Source organism: Lingula anatina, chromosome 5 (assembly GCF_051362555.1).
Source record: "Lingula anatina isolate TDL-2025a chromosome 5, LinAna3.0, whole genome shotgun sequence".
Lineage (NCBI taxonomy): Eukaryota > Metazoa > Brachiopoda > Lingulata > Lingulida > Lingulidae > Lingula > Lingula anatina.
Window position 1 is genome coordinate 13,073,771 of NC_141771.1, and position 25,834 is coordinate 13,099,604.

Sequence of the window (25,834 nt, forward strand, 5' to 3'; positions counted from 1 at the left end):
TATGTTCGGTGTGTTTGGCCAAAGTCTAACAAAGAATGAAACTATTGGTCATAGGAATTTAGTACCAACTTTATAGTATTACTCTATTATTAAGTCAAACCTCTCTCAAAACCTACAATAATGATATTTTAAAGAAAGCAATATATATTTATTTCAGAAGTATATTATGGATGATTTACTGTGGTTGTTTGAGTTTGTATATATAATGATATAGGTACCATTATTTGCATAACCTGTGTAATATGCGTTTTTTTCTTTTTTTGAGAAACAGAAAGATTTTCGGGCAGCGATCGAACAGCCTGTGATCTACAGTATCTATATATATTTTCATCTTTAAAGAAAAGCTGCGGTGTAATATATAAATGTTGCTGTAACATAATGTGAAAAATATTTCTCCGGGCTTTACTTATGCAAATATACTATATACTTCCTGTATATGACATGTCTATCATAAATAATTACAGTATATACTACTAAAAGGTGTGGCCTCTGGCACATAAGATATGATTCAGTACGAATAGCTTAGAGTGACTTGGTTCTAATAAAGGACAATGCCCCTAGCTATTGTGTTCGTCGGAATGAATCATAAATCGGTGGCGAGCTATAAGAGCAGAGGCCGAAAAAAAATCTGTGAGTAGAACCAAGAAAGGCGTACCCTGCACACCTATTTCCTGTTCTGTATTATCTGAGTCTTCAACTGAAAAGAGGCGGACGAATTGAGGAGACAAATTCAGGAAAGAAATGAGGAATGCACCTTGCATTATAGCAATATTATGGGTGGTTCTTACATTTGGGAGGTAAGAAATAAAACTACTTTGAAGACATATTAGAGATGTTAAAACGTAGCGTATGAAGAAAATTTTAGCAGCCACTCACTTTCAGATATTGCATGCTCCGGTGTAAGACCAATTACTGTTCTCCATACTTTGGCCGCATTAGCTGTATTCATAACAGTGGACTAACCATTTCGCAGATCGAATATGGCCAATCCAATTGAGTGCTTGTTGCGTTATCCTCCTGCCTGGGGAAAGTATTCAGTGTCTACAAGGGGATAAGATGGCACGCTTTCTTGTTGGTTGCCATATTTGATCCGCTGACTAGTTAGTCCTTTGTTCTGAATACGTCCATTCAGAACAGATGATCCGCTGGCTAACTGGTGCGCGGATCAAATATGGCCGACCCCACTTGAAAACGATGCAACTAACCCCTAATAGTCTCCCCGCCTACCACACGCGTCAGGCCTGTAGGGGTCTATTGATTCAACGGATTTTATCTCGTTTTCGAGGTTTAAATTTTCGTGAAATAGCATAGGGACTGCGTTACAATAAATTGTGTAACAGGCTACTAGAGCGCCCTGTGGTCAGAGAGTAGGTCTAAAGATACCAGTTCGCTGTCCTTTGTAAAGCCATGTAGATTTCTGAAGATTCCGCATGTAATTATCTCCTCCAATTGTCCCGTTCACGTATTTACGTGTCGATATTAATTGGAAAGAATTCATCCCTTCAGCCGATTGACACAACCGAAGATGTTACCTTGTTGATTAACCAATCGCATTCCTCTCTAAGAATCCACTACCGATCTTCAATACCATTAAATATGTGAAATCTTCTTTAAAGATGACCATCGTTAGGTTTTACCTCGAAAGACATACTGATTGGTATTTCTTAGGACAAACGGCATTTTCTCCAACCAACCAACGTTTGCTCCTCCTATTTTGTCACTCACCATATCTGTAACTCTGTAACAATTTGAGGAGTTTTAAAAGTCCTTAACATTCGTTTGAGGACAGGTTTTCAAATCCTGCTATCCTTTTTAGCATTGACTCTGTCAAGATTGTTGACAGATGGCGAAGAATCAAGAGGTGATTAATCACCTTAATTTTGGCAACATTAATTCACAACATTTAGCATTCAATAACGTACTTTGAGTCCTTAAATGAGTTCACCAAGAAGTGATAGATGAATCTTTGCGTGAAAAAAATGAAAAAGGTATTTAAAACCGCATGATTCTGTCTGTTTAGAAGCAAGTCGTTTGATTTATGTATCATCTTTTCACTTGTATTTTAGTCCACACCGCCAAGCGCATGCCAATCACGCTATTTATCCCAAAACTTACTCCGACAGTGTTGATGGCCTGATAATAAAACAATTCGCAGGTTTGAACGGCCGGGTTGGTCAAGAGGTTGGGAATGGCAGGACTCTCAAAGATACGGAGAACTTCCAACTTATTAGAGAACTAGAAAGTGACCCAAGCTACAGCGAAATGAAGCCCAGTTTGATGTATGATCAGTCAAGTGGAAAAGGTCATCTAAGCAAAGGCAGAAAAAGTGCAGCTAACGCTATGGAGAAGAGAATACAAAAACGTCATATAAAGAAATCAAAGAAAACAAAGAAATCAAAGAAACGTGGAAGCAAGGATCGCATTGTGAACGCAATGCTGGGAACAGTGACATTCAACGTAGGTCTCCATCCTACTGTTGTGCCTGAGTAAGTGCCTTAAACAACTAGAAAAGCATTCCGAGTGCGCAGACCTCCGCCAAGGCAGCAATTTTTGATTATTATTGATTATTGATTGATTATTGATCCGGATCACCACCACCACCATCTGCTCCTTGGCCCTTGGCCCAGTTCCTGAAAATTTCATCAAAATCGGTCCATCGCTTTTTGAGTTATGTTGATGACAGACAAACAAACAAACAAGGGTGAAAATATAACCTCCTTGGCGGAGGTAAAAAGGGAGTTTTTGTAACCGAAGTGATCATTATTGAACGGCATTAGGTATTCTGATGCCACAAAAGAATTACACAATGAAAACATATTTTTTTAGTTTAGAAATTTCGCTCGACTTTTTTTTTATTTTCTGTGTATCCTTTACACAATATTCGATAATAATACACTAATATTAAAAGTCAAACGGCTAATCAGTCACGAAACCCCTTTGATATCTATGTAGAAAATAACCCTCTTTGCCTTCGAATAATCGCATTGTCATTGCCTTATTTATTTATTTCAAATAAATATATTTTTTTATTATTTATCAATCTATTTATTTTCCTTTTCAATTATGGATGATGGATTTTTAGAAACCTACATAAATCTGTAAGCATTTGGCACCGATACTCGTGTAGGAGCAGATGTTCCTTATCTTCTGCAAACTTAACCGAGAATTTCTGTATATATCTTTTTTTTTTTTTTTGGATTAAATACATTTATTGTACATTGCTTTCCAGATACGAAACGCGAAGAGCAAAGTTTATTGAAATAATAGAAAATGGTTCTCTTCCGGGAGATGTCGTCTGCTTGCAAGAGGTTTGGGAAGCAGATGATCTTAGAGAAATTATCTCCAAGACGCGGACAGATTTTCCATTTTCCGTCAGCGCCCTGCATCAGACTATAGATGGCGACACTGTCTTCCCTACTGCTAATCCTTCAATACCTGCTTGTACCCTTGCTGAGGTGAATATGATTAATCTGTTACAGCCTTACATCATACTTACATACCTACAAATCATACTTACAAAGTTAAATATGAAAAATAATTTACCTTTTAACTGAAGTGCCATCTCATTCTCTCTCTCCCTCTCTCTCTCTCTCTCTCTCTCTCTAACACACACACACAAACGAAGTCCCACGCTGTGACTTCATACTGATTCAATTTAGTTCAATGCCTGCAGATGAGCCTCTATACTGTACTAGAAGGTTTGTCGTCGACGTGATTTCCAATTCGGAGGCATTATATTTTTGTCGGCAAGACAGTAACCATTCATAGGACCTGGTGTACGAATAGCAACACCGTATCATTTGCATGTCATTGTAGTGGGGAAATCCATAAATAATGCGAAACAATTGATATAGTGCTGTAGTAAATTGTTTACATGCCCCGGGTATTTACCGTGCTCCAAATCTACCTGTATAAGCTACGGTACTATGGCTGGCATTTCCTTTGGCTTTGATTCCGACAGGATGTGAACGTATGTGTTCCCTGACTTAGGTCGACGTAGCCTTTAATAGAGGAACCCCTAAATAATATGTTGATGGTAATTTATCAGGTAACATAACTGTATTCAAAGTAATTTTTCTGAGTACCGTCATCCTACGGATATCTTTTGTCATCTACATTTAGTCCCACATGAAATTGCAGGTGAATGCGGTATCCCAGTGTTTTTTTAACAACTGCCTGGCGAACAATGCGACAGACTTGTTCCTGTGTTTCGTTGGGAACTGCGTACCAGAGTACCAGGCGCTCTCCCAAGTCTGTTTAGCTTGTCTTCTGGCACGGCAGAGCCGCAATCCCAAAGAATTGCTTGCTTCTTTCAATAGAACTGAGTTTTGTGCTACAACCCCGTACGAAGTAACCTACGGCTTGGTGATACTTAGCAAACGACCGATAGAGGACGCCTCGTTCGTGGACTACCACGAGGGATATTCAGTGAGTGTGCCACGCGGGTATCTGCGTGCCAAGGTTAGTATATCTGGACCCCGTATTCGTTTATGCGTAAAAAATTATATACAGACTTGACATTTAATATGGAATATTTTTTCCAAATCATAATTCATCAGTTTTTTTCCTATTTTGCAGACTGATAAATGAAAATAAGGATCAAAATCGTGTTTTTATAACTTATGATAAACTGTTCCATGTCATTGTGACATCAGTTCTTTAATTGACTTCGCCAATGAAGCAAACAAAACTACATTGCCAATCTTAAGTCATACGACAACCATTGAAAGCGATATTTTGGATCTCCATATTTTCCAAATTATCGTCTTTAAAAGAGTTACACGACCCACAAAGAACCTTCATGTCAGCGTCTAGTCACAGTAACGGTCGCCGCTATGCCTGACCTTATCCTTCTGCTACCAGAGCTTTCAAGAGGCAAGGCATTTCTTGCGATAGTTTTTTAAGAATTTAATCTGGAATAAAAGTCCAGGCAACGGTTAAAGCTTGTCCAATTTGGTTCAATTTTGTTGTAGGACATGCTGGCCGTTGATTTGGCGACTATTGACCTAACCACATATTGTCAAAGTGAATCAAATATGGCGATTTTGATGACCAAGGTAGCTGCTCATTCCCTTGGTTCTGTAAGTTATCTGCTAATAAAAGTGCTCTGTGTGAACCAGCAATCTGATCGTGCAACCTAAAACTGTTCCTAAGGTGTCCCCTATCAAATGATAGTCAAGTGGTTCCCAGATTATTCCTTTATTTGATCTGGTTCAGGTTTTAGTCAATGACTTCCATTGGTGTTTTGGCACCAGTGTGGTATCAACTCCAAATACTGACGCTGTTAATGGCTCTAGTCACTTCAGAAGCGGCACACACCTTGTCGTAGACCTCTTGAAGATGTCTGTAAGCTCTTTTTTTGACCAATTTAGCGGTACAGGCGAAATCTGACCTCAATAAAGAAAACAACGCGGTTTCAATGTTCTACCCAGAAACGGTCATGGTCCCCAATTCATTAGAGAAACAGACTACGCTGTTCTGCTGTTTACAGTGGCCTCCTCAGAGGTGGGCTGGTATCTTAATCTGCTTAAACCAGTTTGGTGTTCGCTAAGAGACTTGAAAAACGCGCTTTAGTGACAATTTGCCCCTCATTTAAAACGGACTGGGTGGTTTTGGTTTAATTGCAGCAGCATATCCTGAAGGAAATTGAGTCCTGTATTCTGGTGGTAAGATATCGATACATTGGACGTGGTGTCTGTGTGGGTACATGAGCCTGGGCATAAGTCTGTGAAATTGTGCGGACCGTTTCTTTTGGGGCAATAGTCTGTCTGGCAATGTCTTTCTTTTTCGCGCCATTCTGGCACATTTTAACAATTTTGAAAAACAATACTTAACTCATTTTACGCACTGCAAAACCGACCGCTTGCATGCAAAATTTCAATTTCTTCTATGCAATGGTTGCCGACATATGGATACTTTTTTGACAGAACCATCCCTCGCCAAAGCCAAGCTTTGACCAGCCCAAAGGAGCACTACCCAGTTAAATCAATGCATATTTAACAATGCAGCAGTGCATCAGACTTGGTAAGCAGTTAATTGGTAGAGACACACCTTTCTTCATACTTCCCCAGTCAGATATCTTATATGAGATCTGAGTGTTTTCAATAAAGAACGCATTTTTACCTAGGTATACCTTTAAAACTGAAATATTCCATATTAAATGTCAAGTCTGTATGTATGAAAAAATTCAGGTCTATATGTAAAAAAAGCACGCTCGACTGTGACTTTGTTTTATCAACCCAATAAATGGACCTACAAAACCACAAAAATGACACTATACTAGTCCACCAGAACACAATAATGCCCGATCTCTTAACCGATCGAATAGTGTAACGATGTTTTTGTCATTACATATTTAATTATTCAAAATTTAAATAATACACACAGTAGGTGTCAGTGTGAGCTAAAGGTTCTCGTCAAATTTGAAATAGATATCCAAACGTTTTATTTGCACACCGTATAGTGTTGTCAAGTTACCAATCAATAAGCATTAAATTTTTCAGTTTCAGTACTATCGATCACCGCTACCGCTCACGAACCATAATCATACCAAATTTTGTGACAATTTTCTAAAAGAGAACTTTACTTAATTCATGTAGGTCAATGGTCACAATTAAATACACTTTTATTTTTAACTAAACATTTGTTCTGCAGGTCAGTGATATCCATGTGTTCTGTACTCACACCACCCCTGTTTTGACTGATGTTTACATAGATGGTGAGTATAGGATCATCATAGGTTAAAGGGATAACAACTGTTCATTTTGGCTAAAAAATGAATTTTCTTGGGGTAAACAACAATTTTCCCATTCTTACCAATGGTTAATGAATCCAGTTCTACATTCAAATTTAGTCCATGGTTATTTTCTAGAAAGTTTGCTTTTTGTAATAATCTCGTAAGCTATAGCCATCTATGGAGGTCACATGATCGGATGACAATCACAAATTTTAGAATAATTGCTTTTTTGCCATTCTTGGTGGTGAAATAAAATATATTATATTTCCTTGAGTTGTCTACAATGTTTTTATAGTGAAATAAAGATTCCATACGAAGAGTTGTTATCCCTTTAAGTCGTGCATTTAGGAAAGGGAGCTGGACGAGGTTGGGGGGTGCATGGCAACTGCCCCCCCCCCCTCCTCTCCGCTGCCACCTTTGCTCAACGTGTTGTTATAAGAAGACCATTCTTGCACAGACTTCATCATAAAAAAGGAAACTCTTGATGTGGCTAGGAACTGTATACCCACTAAAAATAGACTATTTAATATTACTATCCCCATTTATACTTTTTGGAATGTCAATTTGAAAGAAAAAGTAAATGCAGGGATCGTGTAACAGCTAAAGAGACAATTGAATTCTTTAGTCTTTTCACACAAGTCAGCGACAGCACATGACGTGCGCTAAGTAAGTGGGTCAAAATCTAGGACGGGGTAAGGTCTAGAAATCAGTGGAAACTGGACCTGTATCGAATTACCTTGTTTGTATGCTCAGTATGCCTTGTTTACTAGTACATCTGAACAGACTATGTTTCCTTCACTTCCTAAGTATTTAACTCTCTTTTCATATTGTACTTGGCATCCTCCATCTGGGGTTTAAATATTCATAAGTTGTACTAGTTAGTCAATGAATGAGCAATAATACATTATTTTAAATCCATTTTCCAGGCCGTTTCAGCAGTTACGCTGAGCAGAGTTTATACGAACTCGGAACGCTCCTGAACGCCGCAAATCCTGACCTCGAGAGATCTCTTCTTCTTGGAGACTTTAATACTTCTCCGAGTATCCCGGATGCAAACATTACGTCACAGCTACCCCTGTCCTATGATCTCTTGGTCCAGAATTACTTTTCCCCTTATTTGGAAACCGTTACGTTATGCACGTTCTGCTATGACAACTGGCTGACGTATAATTTGTCTAATGTTATTATAGATCACGTGCTTGTACCCAAATCCTGGAGGGACCTAATAATGGCGAAGGTAAATAGAGAGGTTAGCATCTTACACGTGTGATTTAAAAGGAGACAGCAGCAAGCACTGCGAACATTGGTCAGAATTAAACACCAGTTATATATCTTTATTTTTGTATGATTTTATTTATTTATTTATTTATTTATTTATTTCGCACCCGACTTTGAACAATTCTTCCATTTTGGTTTCTATTTGGTACTTGATACAATAATTTGCAATTGTTAATGAGGATTGATTTATGTTCGGGCATGAACAAAATTGTGAGTTTGTGCAAAGTTAAAATTCGATCTGAAACCTGAAAAAAATGGCTCGTCACATATTTAATGCTCATTTGCAGTCCCCTGAAGCAGAGACACCAAAGTAGATACGAATCGTAAGAAAGTACTTTGTATTGCTAAAATAATCACACTACTTAACCCATTCCAGGCCACGCCACTGAGAATATTTGATGGAGATGACACTGTGTCGGACCATTACGGCGTAGCTTTGTTCAGCCAAGAAAATCAAGAGGAATAAATGAGAGCTCTCTCGACATATCATTACATTTACTGGACATTGCATCGCCAGCCTGCTCGGTAAAACGACTGATGAATCAAGCCAGGGAGTGTGCAATCCTTCTTTATATATGCAGTCTGAATAGGCACACGGCCGATGGCAGCTTTCCCCAAATACGCCAGGACATGCCGCTTTTGCTTAATAAAGAAAACCCTTATGTAACATTACCAGTTTTTATGCTGAATTGTTCAGCAAGGGTGTAGCTACATACATTTACGCAAGTTCTTTGATCGGGGAGAAACTTTGAACAGACTTTGACATGCCAGATCTAAACTTGTAAAACAAAATTCATAGAGTCATGTCTATAGCAGAGGGATCAAGGGGCATCTATTAAAATTTGGTATTTCAAAAGCACAGCTAACTCTACTTATTACTGTTTTCAAAATTGTCCTCAGGCAGTGATTTACGTCAATTGTTTTCCTCCATGGCAGTACTTCTATACCAGACGGTGACAGAAAATGTCAATACATCGCAAATTAATTACCACCTGGCAAAACAATACGAACAGGGTTGACAAATAAGCACCTCACACGCTGCAGAAATACGTCCCCCGCTGAACTTTAAAAACATGTTTTCTAGATTGCATTGCATTTTTCAAGGTCATTTGACACACGCATGTATTCACTCAGTAAAAGTAAATATTTGACCATTGTTTTTGTCGCGCGGGAATTGGTTTCTGATGACCCTCTCTCCCAATATCTACATTTTGTCTATTTAACATTGATCTCAATTTCCTTTTTTTAAATCTTTTTTTAACGCGTTATACAGAGCGAACACAGTAGCTAAATGGGTCAACGTTTTGGCCATCGCATGGGAACCACTATTAATGTCAGCCACGGGTAATTTGTGCTTCACCCAAGCGGCTGTACATCATATGTACCCATTTCAACCTAGCACGACCTCAGATACTACTTTGGTTGAAAAAACTTGAAATGCCCTGTCCACATTCACCACCGTTGTAGCCCCAAAACTCTGAGACTAATTTTTAAGTAGTGGACTCTTTGCTATCACCCGTGGAGATAAAAGCGCTTCTTTCATGAGAACGGTTGTGAATGCGGACTGTACTTGGGTCATGCAGTGCACTTTTTAAGGCATTTATTATGCTGTGCTCATATATATATATATATATATATATATAGCCGGTCAGACCCGAAACTCTGTAGAGATCATACTGCGCACTGGCAGTGCAGGACAAAAGAACTGGTAAGTGACTGATATTTACCGTTTCGATATGTATATATTGCTTTATTTCAAGGTTGGAACCAATATCTTAACAAGAAATTCCGTAACAAAAGGTGTTTCATCCTTATGCGTATTTGTCTCGTGTAATTGAATATGCGATTGTGGATAAATAGATATAAAGAGAAAAATATTAGAAATGTTAATAGCGATAACAGAATCTGAGCAAGGTGATTACTTATTTTGAAGGTTTTCCCGTTTTCATATTTTGATCTGTCCTCAAGAGTAACATGGAACCGATCTTAAAAATGTTCATCATTATATGCACATGTATGAGTTTTAGACAAAATAATTTATTTTAATTATGAAGATGGAACTGCAGTTAAAATGCTTCTGATATCATCACAATATAATTAGTACATTCCTAAATATTTGTGATCTCGTCTGCCTTTTACATATTAATCTACAGTACCAAATGTGAACATTTTGACTATGAAAATCAAACAATGCATCCTTTACAAGGCGCCATCATTATGGATTAAATAGATGGTGTGAGCTTCGGTGAGCTTAAAACTCCAACTGGCTGAATCAATAAAAATATCCACCTTCATTTTACATTGTTCAATATGCGTAATGAGGTATTTTGAAACGATTACCTTTTTTCATTCTTTGCAGTGTATATTCGAACAGAAGCAATAAGTGGGGCGCAATATGAAGACCTTTTTGATACTATTGGTGGTCTTTGTGACCATTACACTCGTTAATGTGGAAAGTACAAGTGTCGAGACCAACAGGTGTGTATTTGTGACATTTATTTGTAATTAAGGATGGTTTTAACATTGTTAAGTGCTCCCGAAAGAACGGATGTCTCAACATGTCTATTAGAATATTTTCCAAAACCGTAAGACTTTTAAAATCTTTGTGAAGACGAATGCATAGTTTTGCTGACAAAATACATTTATGTGTAACAGTACATGCAAGTAACAGTGTTAGAAAGTGGCATTCATCTTTTTTTTTCTTTTGATAATGTGACCCAATGACATTGTCCGTTCTGATACCATAAAAACAATGGAAATATGAGATAATGTGAATATATAAAACCTATAACAAAACGGTCGGCATGTCTGTGAATGGTGAATTTGTACTGATGTGAAGTAGTCTGTAATTCGACAGAACTTCATAAGTACATGTTACAACCAGAACAAATGAACGTGGATGCATTCTTTATTCGTTACCACATTTGCCAGTCTGCCATTATTGCTTGTCCACTCTCCTCATTAATCCCACGAAATCTCGTTGACTGTGTGTTATCTTGGGTGATTTAAAGTATCATTTTTGTCACATTTAGGTTGGCAGTGAAGCCCTTGAATTCAAATTCTAACTTTGAGATATTCCTGAGAAGCCGTCGCAGACGAGCATGCCCTTGCAACGGACAGTGTGGGACCTGTTACTGCTGCCTCTCGTGACAGGTGAAGACGAGGGAACGAAACATCTAACCTGTGCCGTCACATGTGCACGTCAAGTGAATGTTATTGTAGGCAATCGATCTTCTGAGGTGCAAAAACTTTCTATGTTGAACTTAAACTATCAAAATATTAATTTTCAATATTCTCAGAATATTTTTGTGCGAAAAAATAAACCATATTGAATTGAATAAAACAACCAAATTAAATGTCTGTTTCTTTTTTATTCTGTTTGAACATGTCACATGACATGGGCAAGTTTCAAGAAGCTGTCGTTAGTTATAACAAGTAACGACAGAACTACCTGGCTAGCGAGAAGACTTAATATATTTATAAATTTAAAATTATATGAGTTTTATTGGCCCATAACAGGACCGGGTTGAGTTGAGAAACCTTTGTTAACATTTTTTCTAACCTAAGTCGTTCGTTCACTGGACTTTAATAAGGTTGACAAAGAGTCAGCTAACACGCTGCAGACATAACGACTCCAGCTGAATCCTGACAAACGTTTGTATTACTGATTTACATATAAGGTCATTCAAAACACGCATACATGCACTTTTAGTATTAAGTTAATTTTTCTTTAATTGGTTCTTTGATTGCAATAAGAAACACTTCAAATTTCAAGAATTAGGTTTTGCGTTTATCATAATAAGGCGATTCTGAATGCGGTCTGCTCTAAGCTCAGGCAATGTCTTTTTTAAAGGCACTTATTATGTTGAGTTCATAACCAGTCAGACCCGAGACTTTTTAGAGATTTCACTGCACATTGGCCGTGCAGGGCAAAATAAATGGATAGTTTCGCTGACAAAAATATGTTTAATAGTACATGTAAGTGACAGTGCATCAAAGTGACATTTAACTATTTTCGTCCATTATGATAGCCTAATGAAAAAACGTTATACAAGTAGGCCCTGTTTCATCAAGGCTGGATAGGCTATCCTATGGATAACACTATCCAAGGTATAAATTTCTTATCCTCTGTATAGTTATCCTCTGTATAAATTCGTGTTTCACAAAGGCTGGATAAACAGCATGATAGTAATCCAGTGGATAAAAGATTATCCAATACCATATTTAGAAAAAGACATTCCCATAATGCAGTTGGTTGCTATATACATTATAAAAGCCATGATAGTTGCTAACAAAAAAAGTGATTTATAGCATATTTGGAAAATAAATTACCCATGATTAACAATATTCTAAGTATATTTCAAGATGGTACATTCATTAAAATAATGGGACTAATATATACAGCATATTTTAGTGTCAGTGTCAAAAACACATCACATTGCATTAGTTGTGCCTCATGCTATGTTTACAATTTGAAGGGCGAGGGTTGAAGGGCAAGGTCGTGACATACTTTCTAACAAAATGGCTGACTTGGCAAGTTTGGCAGATTATGTCAATAGCAGTGTAGAGTTTTTTCGTCGATTTAAAAGGTATGTTTTAGTAAAATAAAAGATAATTGGTCTCTCATGGAGATTGCATGGGTTCTGTTCGTAGCAGGCGCGCTGTCAACTTTGATCAAGTCTGTTATGTAATCTATTGTTTCAGCATCACTCAAAGAATTAAAAGCAAACACACACATCTTTTAAAATTCTCTTTCTAATTATTCTCCGCCTGTGAAATCTCACAGGATTTACTGCCAAACCAAGCAGGTTAGTCATTTTTGATGATTTAACAGCATGATAGCAGATTTATCCCGCCTATTTCGAGCGGACAACCTTACCCTCTGGATAAGCTGATTTATCCCCGGGATAACGCTATCCACTGTTGATGAAACGCACTATCCTCTGGATAGCTCTATCCAGAGGAGAGCGGCCATTTTTATCCATAGGATAGCGCTATCCAGCCTTGATGAAACCGGGCCGTAACCTATAACAAATCTGTAGGCAAGTCTTAGAATGGTGAATTCGTACCGTTGTGCAATATACTGTAGTCCGTAATTCGACAGAACTAAAGATGTAACAACCAGAAAAATGAACGTGGATAAATTCTGTATACTTTTATTCGTTACCACATTCGTTTGTCTACCATTATTTCTGGCCCCACTCTTCTCCAAAATCCCACGAATTTCTTGTTTGACTTTCCGCTAGGTCGCAAGACTTCGGATTATCTCGGGTGATTTAATGTTTTTTGGATCACAATAAGGTTGGCAGCAAAGCCGTTGGCAGTCGAGCATGCCCTTGCATCAGCCTATGTGGATCCTGTTTGTGCTGCATTTCGTGACAGGTCAAGACGAGGGAAGGAAACACTTAAATTGTGCTGTCACATGTGCAAGTCAAGTGAATTGTTATTTTATGCTATGAATCTGCTGAGGTGAAAACAGTTTCTATATTGCAAACTATCAACATATTAATTTTCAATATTAAAAGAATAGTTTTGTGCACAAAAATTAAACCTCGTGAATCGTATAAAACAATCAAATTTATTGTCTGTTTCTTTTCTGTTTGAACATGTCACAGGCCAGAGGTTTCAGGAAGCATTCGTTAGTTAGCGATCGGTCGTTATATAGCATCTCGTTAGTTATGAGTGCTGTTTCACGAAACTCTCTAATTATCTCGTTCTTTATTGTCCCGTTGTTGCCATGGATATTTAGCGAATGGGTCAGACCTTAATTTATCTTATCCAGTTACTAACTGGACAAGGCCAAATCCCAATTGGGGCCTGATCTAGGCCAGATCCATATTCGGTTTTTGCATTGTTAGCAGTTAAATGAGCATGTTTATGGGCTAAGTAATTATTTTTTGTCTTTTTGATTTGTCCAAGATGGCGGTATATGACGACGTGCATCATAATACCCCCGTGTCTATATGTCCCTAGGTGGGTGTCATACTCAATAGTATTTATAGCACTACTGATACGCAATTATGGCATTAGCTGGGTAAGTGCTGCCTGTGACATTTAAAATGCAATTCATTCACCTAGCTGTTGAGAAAAGCGTGACGGTCAAGTTATAAAAACCTTGTTAAAAACAGGCGTCTCATGGGTGACATGAATAGTATTTCAGTGAGCAGATAGACACTCCTTTTTGGGCCAAATAGTTATACACTTGTTTGGATTAAGTATTAGATACCGCTCAAACAAGATTGCATTAGCAACAAAACGCATGCCTTATGTATTTTTCTTGTTCAGCCTATGTGAGAAAACAAAAAGACAAAACACATGAACAAAAGGAAGAATAAGTCATCATTGATTTAGGACATTCAAAACTTTATTTAAAATTACCTTCATTCAAAACGTCGTCTGTTGCACAGGGAACGTACAGTGAGGGCACATAAATTGCTTATTGGACACCGCTCGTAGTTCTATAGGGAAAGTCTAGATTTGGACGTTCAAAGGAGGCACATGGATCGCCGGGGCATTTGCACAGAGGCACAATTTTCATGATTCGGCAACCACCGAGCGCTTAGATATATTTTTGGTCGTTGAAGGGACTCACTGTCTCTTTTAATCAATTCAGCCCGCCATGTTGTGACACTTGTAGAAAGTGAGGCCAGTTTCCGAGACCAGTTTCAAAAGTAAATTAAATAAGAGTCGCTAGTCGTTACATAACAGGAAAATCAATCCTATGGGTAGCATCATTTTAGTACGGGGTGTTTGATAATTTAGAATTTAAAAGAAATATGTAAAGCAACCTACAGGGCAAATTAAGTTGTTTTAACGTTGAAACAACGTTGAACCTTAACGTTGATAAGACATTGGATAAACGTTGGATTTGAAAGTTGGATCAACGTCAGATAACAATGTTGTATCAACGTCAGATAACAACATTGTATCAACCCCAGTTGTTAGACAACACTCTTGCATGCAAAGACAATAAAATGACCTGAAATGTTTTTTTTATTTTCGGTACAAAACACAGGTACACAATTATAACGTACACTGTAAAAACATCCAAGTGCCTGCTTTGTCTGATTTTTTTCAACGCATTTAGCTCCTTAGTATGTTTTGCACCTAAGCATGGTACACCCTTTTAGACTGGATGTGTTTAGCAGTAGGACGTGTTTGATGGCTAAATATATGTAGGGTATATATGTATGGCCTTTAAGTTAGGATTTCCAAGGTTTATATATATATATATATATATAAGAACACACACACACACACACACATAGCAAAGTCACAGTCACCTCAACCTGTCTATCTATAACAGGGTACCAAGAATTGTCAACTTTGTTAACTTCACTCCATCACTTTTACAGCGACTTATTCATCCTAGTGTTAGCTGACCTTGCAAGGAAGTTTATTGGAATGTATTTCTGAATAACATGTTAAGAAAATTCACTAGTTCACTAAAGAAAATTCACTAAAAAATTCAGTAGTTCACTAAAGCAACTTAGTGGGATGGCGTAGGGTCAGAAAATGGCAAAATAGTAACAAGAAGGATAAAATCACGGTCCATAAATATTCAAAATGGCTGCCAATTTATGGAAACACACCAGTTTTACGTTCATTTGTATGATATAATGTATGGCAACTGGCAGCCATGTTAGTTTTTCTCATAATAGTACTGAAGGATACATATACTTTCTACACACTATAAATCTAAAGCATAAGGGTAATAAGGATATGGCACATGACAGCGGCCGTCGTGGATTTTCTTAAAATTCCCAAGATTGCACGTAGTACTGTTACTCCCCACATACATATATTATTTAATTAGTCCTAGGATTTTTAATAAGTTCTAGGATACATGGTTGCTATCTGCTAGATATGTATTATATTGGTCGAAAGGGTATGGAAAACACAGAGTAAAATTTTATTCACTTTATTTGATAAAAAAATAATAAAGATATTTGTCCATAGAATTCCATAAAGTGGCAGCTATTTTGGATTCTTTGACAAAACGATGATTTTTTTCAGAGGACAACGCCCCTAATCTGATTAAGATGTCAAAAGGTACCCACATCCAAAATCGGTGCTTTTATCCGGCGTGTCTCGATTTTTTGCATTACGTTAACAATGAATCAACACCTTTTAGAGGAATGGATAAATATCTTTCGGAGAAGAAATGCAAGGACGAAACACTACTACCAGTATATTATTGATTTCAGAATGTCAACCTAAAATTAACCATTTATTCTGTGTGTTTCCTTTTAGATTGCTTCAGTGCAAAATGTAGCGTTAATTAAGTATCCCTTCAATGATAGGAAAGGAAGTACAAATTGGAAATGGTGCCTGGTAAAATACAAATGATATTTGTTAAATAAAACAGGTCCAGGATTCGATTATTACTTCAGTACTTTGTAACCTCGCCAGCGGAAATATATTTATGTGGTCATTTTGATAACGAAACGAGCACTTGATTGGCTTAATTACATGAAAATGGGTAAATTTATATTACATTAATCACGAATAAACACTTAATCTAAGATATGGACAAATATTGATCTCTTGAACAGGAAATGAAACAACAAAACACTACTTCCAATATATAATTGATTGCAGTATGTCAATCTATAATGATATTTTTTCTATATGTTTCCGTTTAGAGTATTTGTTTTAATGCAAAATACAACGTTTATCAAGCGTCCTTCCAATTATAGGAAACGAAGTACAAATAATGCTAGTAAAATGCAACTTTCATTTGAAAATTACGGTACTACATTGAATACATCTGTGAGGGTACTATCCGTGTCCACGGAGATCACATACATTGTACACCGTAATGTACACAAGTTGCCCTGATGACACGAAATGGCAGTACTGAAATTTTATGTTTCTGTGCATTTACAACACGTTTGGTCTAATAGTGATTTCCCAATTTCTCGTTTCTCTATCTGTTTGTTAAATTTCAATGAAATTGCCCAAACCGCTGCTTTATATTATTGTCTCTGTAACAGTCAGATTTTGATAAAGTAGCAGATGTGTGGCATATGTTGACTGATGTATTGATGAAGTACGCAATGTCATTTTCAAATTATTTGCTATACATGAATAACAACATTCTTGCAACAATCCGCAGTCTTTTACCAAGTTGATATTTGATCTCAAGTTGATATGGGACAACAATGCAGAGACTATATGTTACCGCATTCAACTTTATTCAAAGAGCACGCAATACACATAAAATTTCGAGAAAGATTCTAAAATTCGAGCTCATTCATCTCTTGTTTGAACAAAAGCTATAGCGGTTTCCATCTTGTATGCAATGGTGCAAGCACGAAGAAGCATGTCTTTCTACGCTAAGCAGCACTTGCACCACGAATGACAAGTAAGGCAACACGATCGACGGAATCGCTGCAGGAATTCTGAGATGCTAGTTATCTTCTGGTTTCCTGCCGACCTTCATGTAAAGAAAAACTAAATACTATGGAGGAAAATAGGTAAAACTAATACAAAAAATTCAAAGACAATCCTTACTTTTTTATTATTATTTCTGAGCTTGATTCATTTGAGAGATGAAAATGTTTGTCTGATGTACCTTTCAACATCGGATTCGATCATTCCACTTTCAGGGGTCACGGCGGCAATGGCAACGAAGACAAGCAAAAGTAATAAATACGCCTTCATTCTATGTTTCAGCTCTTGTTCACGTCAAAATATCCACTAAAAGATAAGGGAGACTTTGTGTCAGAAATTAAGATTCGAAAACCATTGTGTTAAAGATGCATACAAAGTCAATTTTTTGTCACAAAAACCAACCAAATGCCAGCATATAGTTTCAAGTAGTATAACTAAGAGAATAACCAAAAGGCATTGTTTAATTTTACCCCAAAATGATGTTTGAACAGATTTTTCTGCTGGCATTCTAAGCTGTTTGTCAATGGGAAAGGAAAGTAGGTCACGGGAGTAGGTTAAATTTACAACCATAAATTTAAAGAAAGGAGCAGTCTAAAGGTCTTTTATGGCTGATCGAGTGATCTATTCAGTTTATCCCTTGGCATGTCAAATTTATTTGAGTCATATAAGAATCTAGTAGAAGTGGTTTACATGTGTTACTGGGAATCCACGCTCCACCGATGCTCGGTTCGTATGTACCTTTAACATAGCAAAAGATACCAACGGATTTTAAATATATGTGTCTTTAAATGTGTTCGTCTTTCGATCACGGCAACTGGTTATTTTTAAATTCTGGATAAAAAACCAAGCATTAAGAGACAAAAATAGCATTTAAAGATGTCTTTGAAGTCACTCTTTGCTATAAAAGACTATAGTAGTGTAACTTAGAAAAATTCCAAAAGACCTCGTTTCATTTGTCACCCGAAAAATGACATTTAGGATAATTGCTGCTTGCTTTCTGTGCTGTATATAACCGGGACAGATGCGTAGGTCAATCTACGACCAGAAATTTGAAGAAAGTGGAGTTTTAAATCTTTTTATGGCTAATCGAGTGACGCATTCGGGTTATCCATTGGCATGTCAACTTTATTTGAGTCGTATAAGAAACTGTGCTCCAATATGTTACTGGAGAACCCATCTCGTTTTTATGTAACTTTTAGAGAATCCAGAGTTAAATTTAAGGGCCCTGTCCTTGTTTATTTCAGTCCGAAATATTACCAGTGACCCCAAATCAATAAAGTATCTCATCTTGTTCACTTAACCAGGTTTGTTTTTATAACATTCCAACTCTGCAAAAATTGTATTTGATTGCACTTCCATTATTGTTGTCATATATCCTTTATACTTTACTTTTACCCTGGATATCAAAAGTACTTGATATTAATCAGCCTCTGTGAATAAATTAATTGAGAGAGAAAGAGAGAAGGAGATAGATAGATAATACAAACGGTATACAACAAGTCAAGGGAAACCTTCCAATGCAGGGCCCAGTTTAGCACTAACCAGTGTTTAACTCTAACCAGTGGATAAATTCCCCTAAACCCCGTTAACTAAATGACGGATGAAATTGTGTTTCATAAACAGTGTTTAAACAGTCTGTTAGTTAACTGACCTTTAAATAATTATTTTATCCAGTTAAACACTGGCCAGTTAACTAATTGGCTGTTTTTAGTCAGAACACTGTATATGAAACACATTTTAACCATCTTTTAGTTAATGGGTGTTAGGAGAATTTATCCACTGGTTAGGCTTATCCACTGGTTAGTGCTAAACGTCCTTTATAAAACTGGGCCCAGAAGAATATAAAAAACGGGACTTAGAAAAATAATTTTTAAAAAGTCCTTTGTTTTAGTAAGTATTATATATATTTGTTTTTATTTAATCCCTCACACGAGTCACATGAGGTAAGCATTTAGTTTAACGAAACGGCAATTTACCAACATCCGAACGCGAATTGCTGCCATGTCAATAATGATAAGAAAAACAAAAAGAATAAAAAGTTTTACGTTGGAGTATTTTGCGTACGTTGGGAAAATTTACCAATCTGGTTAAAATAGATTTTCCCAAACATAAACCTCCAACTAGGACCGATTTTACATACCAGTTGATTTCCTTTTTCCTAATTGATCACTTTGCAGGCTCGACTGTATTAGTTCACTGTCTCTATCAGGCGTGGCAGTTGGGACTGTAGCACATCTGTGTCCAGTTTGCAACTGAAGTCCAGCGATAGGGTGAAATTTTTTTATTGATTAGACTGGGTAATTTATGGCTAAGGCTGAATAATATATGGCCCAAAAATCCAATCCAATTAGGCATGTTAATATGTTAGCTCTGCGGAACTGTAGAAACTGCCGCAGGACATCAAATACTGCAATGAGGCCGCTTAAAACATTTTTTAAAGTCGCTATGCAGTGCAATGCAGAGCATCGTCTTTGTGTTGTATTCCATTACAAAGGTTATCTGGGACAGTAAATATGTCTCTAACTTCGGTTAGCTTGAATGCTGTATGAAACTCGTTGGTGGAAGCAACTGGCCGGGGACGGGTAAAATAGGTATACTGATTTAAAACGCTGAAATATATAAACTCAGCATATAAACACTCTGGACAATAGAAGTGTCACCCAATGAATCAGAGTAATCAGATTTATTATCCTGAAAAGGCGGAATATAAGCAATGTCAGAATATCGATATAGTTGAATTGTTCAGTCAGAACCGTTTCTTTTGTGAAATTTTATGTTAATAAAATGATACCAGGAGCATATCATTCCACAGTCATTTATCTCCCCCAAAGTATTGGTTCAGTAGGGGTGACACTTCTATTGTCCAGTGTGTATATTAAATATCATGTGTGCGAGGACTTTAACTATGAATGATGTAGCATTTCACATTAACACGTGTCTCAGCACGAACACACACACACACACACACAGAGAGAGAGAGAGAGAGAGAGAGAGAGAGAGAGAGAGAGAGAGAGAAACAAAACTACTGGTGCCAACTGCAGAGGACTCCACGTTTTAAAATTAAGTAACAGTGCTGGGGCCGTCTTGAGCATTGTTAGAGAGAAGAGAAGCTCACAGCAATCGCAAATGAAATTCTATCTGATTTTTGTTCAGTCAATCCAGCCATTCCGCCATACATTGCTCAGGCGAGTGACGTCACTCGCAAAATGTCAGAAGTGGAACTTTCTGTGCGCACTCTTTCATTCGAAATGTCAAGGTAAACAGTGTGCCAAACACTTATTAAGGCTATCTATTTCACTTCATGAATCAAAACATATTTCCTCGTTGACTAAGTTAATGGGATGTCTTGGTGCGCAGAAGAGCGTGGACCTGGTGTACTGGTTTGTCTAGCCAGATTAATGATTTAATTCAGTTCGTTTGATAAGACAGTATACAGGAATATATGTAACTGCATATTTATATAATTAAGTATTATATAATTGATCAACCAATTAAAAGCTAATGCTCTAGATAGATGACAAAAAAAGAATCGCTGCCTCATGTCTGAGAGGAAGGTGAAATGCGTCTGTATGTCTAGCAGCACCAGACATACGTCTACTTAAAAGCAATCACGAGATTATGGTACTGTGCGGTACATTGAATTTTGGCAAGTCAAGGTACAAAAATGTCTGGTTTTTATGTATGTTACACGGCTCTTAACTCTAATCTATCCGCGCGATCTTAACCTTTATGTCATCACATTTGTGAGTACACTGTTCGGAGCCTGTTTTTTTTTTTCGGTATTAGTGAATGTGAAGTAATGTACCAGCGTCTGTAAACACACTGTAGTTTTACCAAGGAACACGATTAAGTCGGGGCATTGTCAGATCAGGTCTTAATCATTCCAGTGTTGGGAAGGATATGGAAAACCAAGGAAGTGAGAAGACTGAAAGTGAAGAGAAACAGGTAAGAAAAGCAAGTAGAGACGTATTAGCACCCTAGTTGTAGATATCTCCATTTGCATTCAGGCATGCTATATCTGGTCTCTCTCTCTCTCTCTCTCTCTCTCTCTCTCTCTAGACAGGATTTTTGTTGATAGAAAATTCTATTTTTCTTATATAATTTACGTATCAACATTTTGCAAACTGAGACCAGTTTTCGTTTGAAGTTGAGTCTGAGGCTTGCGTAACGTAGAACTTAGCAAGAAACAAATGGGTAAATGAGTATCGGGCTCCGCAACCTAGGTACATTATTTTTTTAATATAATTAGCTGGTTATCATCCTTTGCAGCTGACTCATGGAGCGGCTGCTGTTCCGCTTCATCTGCCGCATTGTGCAAATGATGAGATCAAGATTGATGTTGTGCCCTTGCCACACTGTGGAGTGAGAGTTATCGTTCAAGACAAGCGGAACCGGCCGCAGTCGAACCAGGTCTGTCTGTCTGTATGTCTGTCTGCCTGTCCCTTGTCACGTCTTTCTGGTTTTTACGTACAGGTAAATGTACATGTAACAGGCCGTGTGTACATGGAAGTCCATTTAGCCGTACATGTGTGTGTGTGTGTGTGTGTGTGTGTGCGTGTGTGTGTGTGTGCGTGCGTGTGTGTGTGTGTTTGCATGTATTCCCATGAATGTAACCGCATGTACATGTATGTGTGTGCCAAGGCCGAAACGTAGATAAATAAATCGTCCAAAGTCGAAATTACTTTTCTGAAGTCTGCAAAACAAATTATCAACAACAGCTTAAGTCGATACACTACACTACATTAAACTACACTACACCACACTATAATGTATGAAATGGCTCATTTCAGCCTAGAGACGGCGATATCGTTTCGTTGTGGTCAGTGATGTCCAATGCAGGAGATGGGTTCCTACAAGTGACCAACGTGAAAGTGGACCCTTTTCTTGACAAAGACGAATACGTGGTCAACACAGCTGGAGAGCTTGACACGGACGCAAGTAAGAATCCAAAGCATGTAGTTAGTATTTCATCATATTTTAAGTTCGAGCAACAGTGTTTTATTTGAAAACATTCCAACTAGATAAACACACAAACATGGAGCAAAGATCACTGCCAAAGATACACACAGATAAATTGTGGTAGCTGAGATCGAGCGGATCCATTGCACAGCGACCAAATAACACATTTCATTATATTTTGATGAAGGCCACTGGCCCCTTTGTCGCAATACTAAAAAATCCTTGTAAGATTCCAGGATCTACTTTTAAGTCGGTCCATTTCTGACCTGTCCTGAAATTTTCACGAAAGATCCATACGTAACTTTTTTTTGCATTATGTTGGTGACGAACAGCCAGACATACGGAGACATAAACATAAGAGGTTATAATATAAATGAATTTATTGTTTTTAATTGCATACAAGAGGGTGTGCGTTACGCACGTCGAATGCACGATCGTCCACATAGCTGGTTCCTCACTGAAAAGAAAGCATTAAAATTGAATCTACTAGGGCATCATAATTCTCAAATACGAGTATGTGCTTTGACCTTCAAATAATGTTGACTTTCCTTAATGAAGATCGTTTGGAACGACGTCTAGTTTATTTTCGACAATCATCAGTAGAAAAGCCACCCAAGACGTAATACTTATCGTTATTATTAAAATTATTATTGTAATTATTTTTTCGTATTTGATATTTAGCAAAATTCATGTGGCAGACAAGGTTTTCACCTGGCAATGCTCACCCTTGGATCAATATTACCGACCTTGACCCAGTTATCCTGAAAATCCGTGGAACCCAGTTTAAACAAGATGGCGACAATTCTTGGTACATTATTACTGTAGACGGAGATGACGTCGTTGCGAAACCAGAGGTGAGAACCTTTCTGCAATGAAGATGACTTGGCTCTTTAGTTTGCCTTTAAATTCAATAATACAGGCACCGTACTATATGGTATCTGCATATATGTACAAAAAACAGAGGATCTCAATCAACTCACGCAAATTTGCAATGGAAAACACTCTTTACTTTAAGAACTTTAAAACGCGTACTAGTGCCATATTTCTATCAGTCATTGCTATTTACATGATCTTACTCCTGAACTGCATTTTCATACATGTATTGTATTGCATACATGTGCATTTCTCCATTCCATTCAAATCAAGAATGTTTTCCCTGGAGAGGATGCAACACAGACCAATCAGTTCCAAATATTCAACCCGTCCAGGTGGCCGGTATATAGCATGCCAGAGGTTGGGCGGAATATCAGGTAAGCTTGATTGACGCCGTGTGCGACTCCAAAGCACCAGCATATCTACCGTATAATACATATGCTTTCATACATCAATAAAGGATATATCTATGAAATTGAATACACGTACATGTATCTTTTGATGAGGGGAAAATGATAGAAATAATGTTCATATGAAATTAAAATTTAGATTATATCTGCATTTAAAAGGTAGGCCAAGGGTAAGTAATGAATAATCACAGTACATAAACAAACCTAAACCACCCATCCAAGAAAAAAAAATCATCTAACGTACTAGTACCAGTACGTTAATGGGCCTATTAATCAGATATAATACACTGCGTAAAATCTATTTTATCATTTCCCATTTCCCGATATCATTTCCCATCATTTTTTTTTTTTTTTTTTTGAAACATTGAAATACAAGAAGTTAAAGTCGACATACATGAACCTAATTGGCCATGGGCCAATTAGGTCACCATCGAAGATTCAATTTGTGAAACAGCTGCAGGCTACAGAGTATAGTTTTACATAGCTTTTTTGTAGCTGTATAGCTATACTAGCTTAGCTGTACATGTACATTGTACATGTAGCTGTAGGCCTACTTAACCATTGTAATTATGCTCATTTTAGTTTTGCATATTCAGCCTGAGTTTCAGTATTCCCCAATAACATGCACAATGTCTACATTCTAGATTCAACATTAATAATGCTGGAAGTAACATGTTCCTTGGCTCAAGTGCAAAAGGCAAAGCTCGGAAAGTCTCGCAGGAAGGAGATCCAGAGGGCGCTAACTACTACTGGCCGAACCCCGCCATTTTGTTTTTTGTCTACGATAGAGGGCAGCCTATATAGGACAAACGTAATTTGTCGCTAGAACAATCAAACAAATCCTTAGTAGCTGTACTGGTGTGTCCATTATGAGTGCCAGACTAAATATAGAAACACACTTAGAATAATTCATAAACTGTAGATTAAAGAATACGGTTTGTCAATCACTGAAAACACTGACGAGGAAAGCTCTTTTACCAATAAAACTTCTGAGAGGAATGTCTTTTGTCTACCGTGTACTGGTTTCTATACATGCGCAAAACAAATGTCTTCAAGTTCGTAAACCAGACAAAGTGTTCCGTCACTTTCACAGCAAATTAACACGTGATCTGATACAAAACCTATTGATTGCAATTTGGGATATTTTCTACTACAGGTAGATGTGTTAGTATGCAATCAGTTTGTTAGGCTTAACAAAAGTGAGGTATTAATGGGCTGTTTTAAAATAGTGCTGTGGGGAGATAAACAACATAACGTTACCATAACGCTTTTTTGTTACATAAACGTTATGGTAACGTTATAAAACGTTCTGTGCCTGCTGGGATGGACGGGAAAGATGGAAGGTCGAGTTAAGGCCCACCCACTTTGCATGTACATTGCCGCTGTAATGTACATGGTCCTTAATCAAATTCCACGTGAAGAAAGGTCTTTGTCACTGTGTGCCCACCAGAGCACTTTGCCTAAAATTTGCATACATCCAATGCACATTTACTGTTAAGCACGTATGATCATTGGCCAAGGCATTGCGAGTCAAAAGTAAGCATATTTTAGCAACTTACACCCCATTCTCATAGATTAGATCGACCTACATTGGATCGACCTAACTCCCTGGGGGTTCACGCTAAATAGCTGTCAGCCGGGCGGACACGAAAGTTAATTACCCCTTAAAGCTTGTAGTAGGCGGGGACGGACACTTAAGGGGGATAATCTGACAGTAATCTAGTGAGACTCCCCGCGGTGATAGATCGATCTAAAAGTTGTGAGAACAGAGCCTTAGAAATGTGTGTGTAAAGCTGAAACGTCAATAACCGGGTAAGTCTGTTAAATAGGGCAGTGGGGAAGTGATCACCCGTTCTAAAAAAGGCTTAAGATTGTACACGAAAAAAAAAGGTAATTACCACATTGGTAAGCTTTCGCATGGACAGCATCTTAAAGAATGCCACGTGTCGCTGCAAACCTTTTTCAAACACCTATTGTTAAATCAGAATATTCCGCAGTTTTGCAACGCCAGACTGAATGAAGCACCGCTGTTAAACATACATGTATATTTACGCAAACGCATCACTAAGCTACATGTTCTATAACAGCTTGCGTCACGAATAAGGAGAGAGAACATTAGCTGAATTTGAAGTAATTTTCATTTGGCAGTAACGAGTTGTGGTGAATACATCCTTTAAGAATC

General features: G+C 37.6%; 2 protein-coding genes and 1 long non-coding RNA gene across 7 annotated transcripts; 2 read left to right on the forward strand and 1 right to left on the reverse strand.

Annotated features, from left to right (window-relative positions):
* Window positions 1–591: 591 nt before the first annotated feature.
* Window positions 592–8,875, forward strand: LOC106164300 (uncharacterized). 4 transcript variants are annotated; one of them, XM_087014141.1, is made up of 8 exons: window positions 592–797; window positions 2,067–2,486; window positions 3,230–3,455; window positions 4,141–4,461; window positions 4,974–5,081; window positions 6,655–6,718; window positions 7,663–7,985; window positions 8,391–8,875. In XM_087014141.1, exons 1-8 carry the CDS (start codon window positions 742–744, stop codon window positions 8,478–8,480), a joined length of 1,608 nt encoding a protein of 535 aa, XP_086870267.1. In that variant the 5' UTR covers window positions 592–741; the 3' UTR covers window positions 8,481–8,875. The 4 variants fall into 4 exon arrangements, with proteins under 4 accessions (XP_086870267.1, XP_086870268.1, XP_013397637.1 ...); XM_087014142.1 differs by having other exon boundaries at window positions 594–797; window positions 7,663–7,973; XM_013542183.3 differs by lacking the exon at window positions 4,974–5,081 and having other exon boundaries at window positions 594–797; window positions 4,141–4,428.
* Window positions 8,876–17,194: 8,319 nt separating this feature from the next.
* LOC106164301 (uncharacterized) lies at window positions 17,195–19,709 on the reverse strand. The gene is made up of 3 exons (XR_001238557.2): window positions 19,551–19,709; window positions 17,592–17,716; window positions 17,195–17,453 (listed from the first exon to the last, which is right to left on the reverse strand). It is a non-coding gene; the product is annotated as an uncharacterized LOC106164301 (long non-coding RNA).
* Window positions 19,710–20,643: 934 nt separating this feature from the next.
* Window positions 20,644–24,651, forward strand: LOC106164303 (uncharacterized). Of its 2 annotated transcripts, none has more exons than XM_087013621.1 (7): window positions 20,644–20,666; window positions 21,298–21,355; window positions 21,680–21,820; window positions 22,201–22,348; window positions 23,051–23,223; window positions 23,516–23,619; window positions 24,297–24,651. In XM_087013621.1, the coding sequence occupies exons 1-7, from the start codon at window positions 20,659–20,661 to the stop codon at window positions 24,454–24,456; spliced, it is 792 nt and encodes a 263-aa protein (XP_086869747.1). In that variant the 5' UTR covers window positions 20,644–20,658; the 3' UTR covers window positions 24,457–24,651. The 2 variants fall into 2 exon arrangements, with proteins under 2 accessions (XP_086869747.1, XP_013397638.1); XM_013542184.2 differs by lacking the exon at window positions 20,644–20,666 and adding an exon at window positions 21,014–21,066.
* The last annotated feature ends 1,183 nt before the right edge of the window (window positions 24,652–25,834 follow it).